General features: G+C 54.9%; 1 protein-coding gene across 1 annotated transcript in view; it reads right to left on the bottom strand.

The window, feature by feature from the left end:
- Positions 1–8,739, bottom strand: part of bbg (PDZ domain-containing protein big bang) — a 38,917-nt gene that overhangs the window by 12,811 nt on the left and 17,367 nt on the right. Inside the window, exon 6 of the mRNA XM_017899274.1 lies at positions 170–244. Within this exon, the coding sequence (XP_017754763.1) occupies positions 170–244 (75 nt within the window). The remainder of the gene's footprint in view (positions 1–169; positions 245–8,739) is intronic.

Genomic DNA, 8,739 nt, shown 5'->3' with positions numbered 1-8,739 from the left:
GCCGGCAGAGAATGTCACGGAAGTTTAGCTTCGCGCGACCTCCTACGGCTCCGTGGGATACCCGAGAGGTGTGCACCCCGAGATCCTCCGATGGACCACGACGACGACGACGACGACGACGACGACGATCGCGTCGCGATAGATAGGCGATAGAGAAGGATGGGCTTACCTGCGTGGAGATTTTCAGCCGGGGCCTCGGGGAAGTTGGCGCTTCGAGTCGCGTTGTCTACCTCGTCATTCCGCGCTGAAAACAACAGAGACGACTGAGCGTGAGCGAGAGCAGCGAGCGACAGCGTCGGAGTCGCCTGGAAACTGCGTTTCCTCGGCTTTTCCGTCAAAGTCGTTCCTCGGTATCGCGGATGACGTTTCAATTGAGAAAAATTACCGAGCGTCGCGCGCGAAACGAAAAACGCTCGTACACAAACGGACCAGCGATAATGGATCGAGGTAATAGCTGGCAGCCAGCGGACACAGCTGCGCGGTTGACTCTAGTTGACCCGTCGTTTATTAAACATCAGATACACGGATAGTCGGACATGCGTACGACACGCGTCCGATGTGTGTCCGTTCCGTTCCGCGTGTCCAGTCGAAGCGCGCGTCGAAAAGAGAAAAGCTCTAGGAGAAGCTTTCCGATCCTTGGACCTCCTTCGATCCGTGCCCTGGTGTATACGTACCCTCTCGTACCCCACAGACGCGAGCAGAGTAGACGGGTATTTCCGCGTGCGAGACGCCACATTACGCTCATTCAGCGATAAACGGAATACGCGGAAGGCTAAACGGGCTACGGGGACTGGACTGGTCTCTTGTTCCACGCGACCTTGATCGCTTAACGAACATTGCCCGTGCAGATCCGTATCTCGAGACGCGGCCGTCCACCGGCTCCATAGCCCCGCCACAGAGGGATCTAACGAAGCTCCGGACCCGATCTAGCTATTAATTAATCTCGATCGACGGTCGGTCTCGTTTGGAAATAGTCCGGTCGGAAAGTGAATTTGATCGGTATAATTTTCGGTCGGTACCGTAAATAGATTCGATAAATTGCCGCCGAGCCATCCTAGGGGACGCGATCGCCGGTCGCCGAGGATCCGAAGCGGCGATTAACGAGGATGTGGGCCCCAAGGTTCCTCCGATGAGAACCCTGCGATGGAATGCGACGAACGCGATGCCCGCACCGTTCCCTTCCGAATCCTTCGCGTATCCTCCGCCGGCTGAAATCGTCTTCGCCATTTTCTTCCCGGCCTCTTCCTATTTTACGCCCATTTTACGCGTTACCCGTGATTTTCCGGCACGAAGTAACGCTTCGAACAGGTTTTAATCGCGAAGCCAAGCGGTATGACGGAAAGGCTCGCGGCTCCGGAGAAAAACCGATTAATCGAATTAGCTGAAATTATCGTCGCCTTTTTCCAGCCGATCTTCTTTCCGCTTTACGGCCGTCCCGTTCATTTTACGATTCTACGCCATTTTCGTTCCAAGCGGTACTGGGAAAAGATTCCACGAAGGATGCTTCCGCTCGTCCTCTGGACCACGAATAAAAATCGCTGGATCGAACTAGCCGAAACCCTATTCTCGCCATTTTCTCGCTCTCCATTTTATGGTCCGTTTCACGGGGTCCTCCGCGATTTCGGCTAAGAGAGTCGGTCGTTGTTCCCACTTTCGCCATTTTCTTTCTTTCCCCCGCGATCTCTATCCTGTTTTACGACCGTTTTACCGGTCATGTATCTCGCTCTCGTTAGTTATTACGGGAAGGTAACGCCGCGGACGGGTTTTAATCGCCAAGTAAGAGCGGCGGAGCAAAAAGGCTCGTAGGACGAGCGGATACTTCCGTTCGTCCTTGAGGCGTGGAAGAAGAATCGAGCAACCGAATTAGCGACGGCGACGTCGATGCTTCTTCGTGGTTCGGAGTCCGCCCACGAGCAACGTTTTCGCTTCGCGAGCGGATTTTAAGCAGAGCGATATCGGCCGCTTTACGAGCGGTCGCCGCGCGTCGTAAAAGCTCTCTCTCGCCGCGGCCATCGCGATGCACGCTCGGGAGCCGCGAGGAACGCAAACGCGCGGCTTGATCGACCGTTAAAATTCCATGTCCGTTTCAATTTTACGGACAGTTTAGTCGCGGTCGAGGAAGCTATTCGCGCGCGATAGGATTTCGAAAAAGTGGGAATCACGCGCGTTCCTCCGGCCGACTCGAGCGCCGCCGCGAGGTCGCGGTTGGAAGGTCCGCGAGGCGAGGATTTTTCGGGGGACATTTTTCAATGGCGATCGAACGGGAAGAGGAGCTCGACGAAAGGCCCGGCGGGAAGTTGACATCGCCGGGTTCCGACCGAGGGAACCCAGGCAGCAACCGAGGATCGGAGAAAGGGAGAGAAACGCGCGCGCGCGCGAGAGAGAGAGAGAGAGAGAGAGAGAGAGAGAGAGAGAGAAGGAACGGAGGAGCCGCGAACAGGAAGAGGACAGGCTTGCCAGGAAAGGGAGCGAGCGAGAGGGAGTCGGAAGGCAGGAGGGAGGGCTGGAAGAAGTGGAAAGAGAGAAAAGAGAGCAACGAGAAATAAGAAGAGTGGTTCTCCTCTCCGGTCTAAGAGGTTGGGAGCGGGTGGCCTTGAGCAGGTCATCACCTCCGGCTGCGGTGCCGATGCTGCCCGCGCTGGACCATCTTAACTTCTTCTTCTTCTTCTACTTGCTTCTCCAGCCCTCTCCTCTCCTCCTCTAGCCACCTCTTCTTCGCCAACCTTCTTTACCCTCCTCCTTCCGCTCGTTCGCCGTTTCTCCCTCTTCTTCCACCACCTCTTTCTCGCACTCTCCTTCCCGCTTCCTCCTCGAGACACACGCTCTTTACGCTTTTCCACGAACCTCCGGTGCACGGAACAATCCGTCCGAGCTAACTCCGCGGCGGTCGAGCGGATTCGCGAGCGGACCACGTTCCTCTTGCCATGCCGGTGCACCGAGACACCGAAACAATTCCCTAACACGTGCACGCCAGTGTATATACACACCGACGACCGTCTTTCCGCGAGTTCTGGGCTCCACTGCGCGATGACGCGTCGGAATGCCGGTCTCCGGAGAGAGGAAGCGGTTACCGATCTCGAACGCGAGAATTTTCAATTGCTCCGATCGAACCTTCCGGTATCTCAGCCGCTGACTAACCTTCCCGAGTAACCTCGCGATTACGTGCTTCCCGAGAACACGCCGCGAGCCGATGGTCGCGCGAGGCCATACCGGAAGTACCGCGTCAGCTTCCTCGTTTCCTTCGTTCCTCCTACCTTCGCGGTCCCAAAAATTGGTCCAAATTATCCAACGCGACGACGACGACGCCGACGACGACTCTACAACCCTCCGACGAAACGTCGCGAATCGAGTTTGACCGAGCGAATCGTCGTGGACGAGCGTTTGAAAAATTCCATAACGCCGTGGATGCATACCTGCGCGATGTCGAGGTTTCGAAATTGGCCTCAACTTGCAAGAATCCCGCGACATCCGCGACTTTTCGTTCCGACAAACGCTATCCGAGGGTATCATCCGATTGCTTCCCTCTGCCGGTTTGACTAATTGCCAGGACCGTGGATCATCGGTGGGCAAACGCGAGGGGAATCACGCAAATCGAGTTTGACAAAGTGGATCGGGCGCACCGCCTCCGGAAGGTAATGGTCGACGCGTGGCGGTGTCAGCTCTGGCAGGCAGGACGCCGGCACGAAATGGTTCGGGTAAAAATCGAATGCAACCGGGGGACCGGCCGCCGCGAGTCGGTGCATCGAGTTAAGTGAATGAGAAAGATAAACATAATAATTACGGCAAATTGCCGGCTGCCGGTGAAAACGGCATCGCGGCGGAGCGGCGCGTTTGCGAGAGAGAGCGACTCGGCGGCCGAGTATCAACGCCCCTCTGTACGCTGCCCAATCGAATCAAAGTAGCTTAAATCGGTGTATCGCGAGACCTGGTAAGAACCTCTTAAGCAGGTTCACGTGCGGCCCCGGGGTACCGTGGCGTGCGTAGCACCTGCGACCGGCGTCGCGACTTTGAAACGGCGGGAAGACGAGTCGCGATCGGATCGAGCGCGACCAAGGGAGCGGCGGCAAACCGGAAGCGAGTCACGCGTGGGTCGATACTGTTAAACGTCATAGCGAAGCAAACACAGTCGCGATAACCAACGTCGAGAACGGGCACGAGGGCTCAGGGAAGATTAGCCGTTATCCAGCCGCGCCCGTTCCTCCCCGGTGTCGAAATTCGCGACGTAACTTTCCGGCCCGTCCCAGGCCCCGGGCCCTGTTGCTCGATCCAGACGTCGCGCGAGATTCTTTAATCGTAAACTCGTTTAGGATCGCGGACAGGAGAGCGCGAGGCGTGTGCTCGGGTACCTCGCGCGCGCACCGGGTATTCCGGTAAAAGCGTGTATTACGAGCCGACGTAATTCCCATAATGTAGCTCGCGAGGCAAGGAAGCACGGTGAGATTACCGGGCCGTAACACGGTCACGATGCAGCACGGGTATTCTTGTAATTATTAGCTCGTCATTAATTAGTACGGATTCGATTAAACCGCGAGAGCGGTAGGCCATTACCTGGGTAATTACGGAATCGTGTGATTGAAAGACGTATCAACGATTAACCCCTAACGCGGGGCCCAGGCACGCGCGTGGCGCCGCGGACGGCCGGCAAGGGAATCCAAGCACGACTCGCAATTATCGAAAGTACCGCGATCGTAATCGCGGATTACGCGACCGCGCCGTTTTACGTGTTTCGGGTCGCCTTTCGCGTTACGTCACAAAGACTATCCCGAGTTCCGCCCGATCGTTCCTCGCTGTGAAAATCGCGCAGAGATCTACGGAGCGTAACAACTCGGACAGACTTGTGGCAAAGTTGGCCTCGACCCGGTAACTTGCGTAGCTGTCGGATCGTTCCTTGGGCGCGTATACTAGAAACCAAGCTGTCCGGAACTGTGACTTTTCCAAGGATTAAAGGGAAATCTCTGGAACGCGTGCAGATACCTATTTCGGATACCTAGGGGAACGATTTAGGGACGATTTAGGGAGGATTTAGGGAGCTCCTCGACGAAGATAGGCTGGATTTAAAGAGAGAAATTATCGTGTATGTATCGTTAACGGTTCCGAAATCCACGGTCGAATCTATTCTCGCCCCGAGGTAATGGTCGGGAATTGCAGCGGCTGGAACGGGTGCGCGCGTGCACGCGATACACCCAGCCCCTGCGACCCCGGTGAAATAATAAACGCTCTCACGATCGTTCGCTCGGCTAACAGAGTGTATCTCGCGAGTTACAGCGAGCAACGAGTAGTTGGCGCCTGCCCGATAAACCAACCGACCAGGCCTGGCCTCCGATCAACACATCGCCGCGTGTCGTGCGGAAATTTAATATGTACACGAGCTCGTACGCATGCACGCCGCTACGCGGAGATGCATTCGATGAATGAACTAATTGTGCCTTCCGCGCCGCGAATTCTATCTCCTTCGCCCCCGGCGCGATTGCACCCGCGGCTCGGCCCGCCTCGCGATGGTCGTCCATTGCGAAATCGCGTTCCGGCGAAAAATCCCTCCGTCTTTGCCCGTCTCTGCGACGATATCTCGCGAACGAGGCAGAACAGCGGGGGCAGATTTTTCGCCGAGAAACGAGAGAAATCGGCGCGAGTGCCTGGACGCGATCGAGAGCGTACGCCAGATTTCTCGAAGGTCGGAACGAGACGGCAAATAGTCGGTGGCAGGTGCACCCCATCTGCAGTGTCAGCTGCCAGCGAGCGAAGCCCTTGGCACGGTCTACCCTTGAAATTCGAAAAATATCCCGTGCACGAGCGAGCGGATGAGCGATCGAGCGAACGAGCGAGCGAGCGGCAGCTGTTGCTGCGCTTTTCTGTGGGTGGCGAGTGAAAGTGCAGCTTCGAGGTCAGCGCGGGCGACAAATTGAATTTTTGTAACCACATCCGTTGGTAAATCTGCTTAACGAAAATCGGACCCCTGGAAATTCCAAGGAGGCGCGCCTCCTTCCGACTACACTCGCTCAGGGGCATCGAGCAATCGTTCGTTCCATTTTCTCTCTCGCTTGGTTGCCGGAACGAGCCATCCGGGTGGGACTGGAACGGGAAGATCGGCTCGAGCACCCAGGGCGAAGAATTTCGAGTCGCGGCGACCCGTAACAGTACGGAGGATCCCCTTTCTCGTCGCAGGCCGAGCTTTTTCCTCGATCTGCTTGCAAGCAGCACCCGGTCCGGGAGGCAATCTTTTTTTACCCGCGAAGCTGCGCACCGACCGCTTCTCTAATGTCCCACATCCTGCCGCTGAAAGCGTTCTCGCGTCGTCCAATACCGGCTCGTAATTTCGAGTCTGCTAATTACTCTTTATCCGGCCAGCTCCGAAACCGTTCTCTCCTTAACGGTCTTTTATTTAGTTTGCCTCCGCGATGACGCGATCCGTCCGTGAGTCAGACTCGAATTATTCGTCGATAGTCAATGATTCACCCGATTACGCGAAACACCAGACTCCGAGGAACGTGCTTTTGACATTCTAATTTCCCATTGCGAATATCGCCGATCATTCCTCGATCCGGCTTTTTGCCACTCTCGAGGTCAAATTGTTTCGCGATTGCGGCATGCAGGTATAAACGAATACCTGCTATTTTCTCCGTCGCGAAAAATCCGCTTCTCACGATCTCCGGAGAGCTATCTTTTTATTAGCCAGCCGATTAGAAGCGTGGGTAAACGCGTATACGTAGGACGTCGTTGTTAGCCAGTTTACCCGACCGATCCTCCAAACGAAAGCTCCGCCACGAGCTCTTGTCCGCCGCTATTAGCACCGGGGCGCGAGTTCCTAAACGCAATTCGCGCCGAGTACTTTCCACGCACCGGTTGAATAAATACCAGAGGATCGGAACGCCGAGCAAGTAAATATTTAAATACCTTTTCAGTCACGAATCGAACGGTTCCCGTCGAACATTCGCTAGCCCGTGGTTGCTCCGGGAGTATCGCGATCCCTTGGATCCAGGCGATCGTAACCACGATATTTGGCAAAGGACAGCACTGACTACTCTCTGCGACCAACACTCCGAGAACCCTGGTGTCACGTACACGCCAAGTCCAAAGTCACGGTACGACTGCGGTCCCCGTTCGAATCTCGCGAATCACGCGTGTCCTCGAGTTCTCGCGAATAATACTCGTTCGTTGTCGATACCCCTACGACTTTTTCCGTCTGTTTACAATCCGGAAGAGTATCCTAGGCTCGACAGATCGACGAAGATTCACTGGCACGGGTGTCTTGGAAGCCGACGGACGTGTGCTCGACGATCCTCGAGAGCCGAGGAAAAATGGCGAATTATCGAAAAATACCGGGCACCGGACCCGGTGAGGAATCACGAGAGGATAAAGCACGGAAACACGCGGCGAGGGTAACGCGTTGGACGCGAAAAATCGGCGAGAAATATTTTGACAAGTGGAGGCAAGGCGCGAGGCGAACCGGACGAGGGCCCACGGAACGTTTTGACTCGGAGCGTCGAGAAGAGACTGGCGAACGCCTTTCTGCCTCTGCCTGGGACATCGCTGGGCATCCCTTTCCACCAATGACGAGGCTTCCTTACTGGTCTCACGGAGAGACTGAGGTACCTTTACTCTTGATAGGTTACCTTCGAGTTAACTCGATAGGATCGTAAACGTGCGCATGCATATAAATCACTCTTTCGATCTTGAAAGTCGCAAGGATTTTTGGGCGAATCTCGGTAACGGAGTCGAACGAGATTCGCCGTGGAGAATTCAGGAAGTGCACGAGCGGCTGCGAAGCGATGCGCTATTTCCAAATGTATCCCTATGCGCTGCGTGTATTCCTTCTATATTTATGCACTTGCTCCTTTTATATTCCACACCGTGCCCGTTTTACTCTATATTTAAGCACCTATTTCGGGGAGTAACGCCGGTGAAATAAACAAACGACGAAAAATCGTTGCGCCGTGTTTTCCTTTATTCTCGTTCGGTTTTTCGATAATCGAATAACAGCCTCGAGACTCGCGATTTAATTGCAAAAGGAAAAGCAAGAAGGGAGAGAAATAAAATAGGCAGCAGTCGTGTTTAAATTTAAACAACGAGTTAAACGATGTTCGAGAGTATCGGGTGACCAATAAGATGCTAGACCGCAGGGGACGCGAAGCAGATGCGCTACGGATATCGATTCACCGCGATATATCGATCGCGCGAGACGATTATTGTCAGTCAACCGACGTGCGATATCTGACACGGGTCAGAAGTGTATCGAATCAATTTGGAGGCTGTACTCTCTGCGCGAGCAAAGAAAACCTCTTTTTCGTTTCGGTGTGTTATTGTCCACGCTCCAGCGAGAGATCGAACGTCGATAACTCATTTCGATGGCCGGGCGAGCGCGGGACACGCACAATGGCGCAGTCGAAAAAAGGTAATTCGAGTTACGCGATCCTCCGACCTTGTCTCTGTCTTTGTCCGTTGACCACGCGTCAGTCGCGCGCCGTCCTTGTCTCGCGATGGAACGCGAGTCTCCTTATCGAGAGTTCCATCTCGAACGTGTCGCGATTTTCGACGTAACGGCCGTTTAACCTTACCAAACTCGTGGAATCAGCCGCGACGCGACGTTGACGCGTCGGTTGAAGTTTCAAGGAGATTCTCCTCGTTTACAAAGTTTCCCTGGCGTGAAACGCGAATTCTCTTATCTAACGTTTCGTTAGTATACCGTACGGTCGTGTAACCTCACTAAACGCCAGCAGCGCCATCGTGTCAACATCGGAATTG

The sequence above is a fragment of the Eufriesea mexicana genome, unplaced genomic scaffold, assembly GCF_001483705.2.
Source record: "Eufriesea mexicana isolate 0111107269 unplaced genomic scaffold, ASM148370v2 scaffold4744748147, whole genome shotgun sequence".
Classification (NCBI taxonomy): domain Eukaryota; kingdom Metazoa; phylum Arthropoda; class Insecta; order Hymenoptera; family Apidae; genus Eufriesea; species Eufriesea mexicana.
This window is presented reverse-complemented; position numbering and strand designations above follow the sequence as displayed.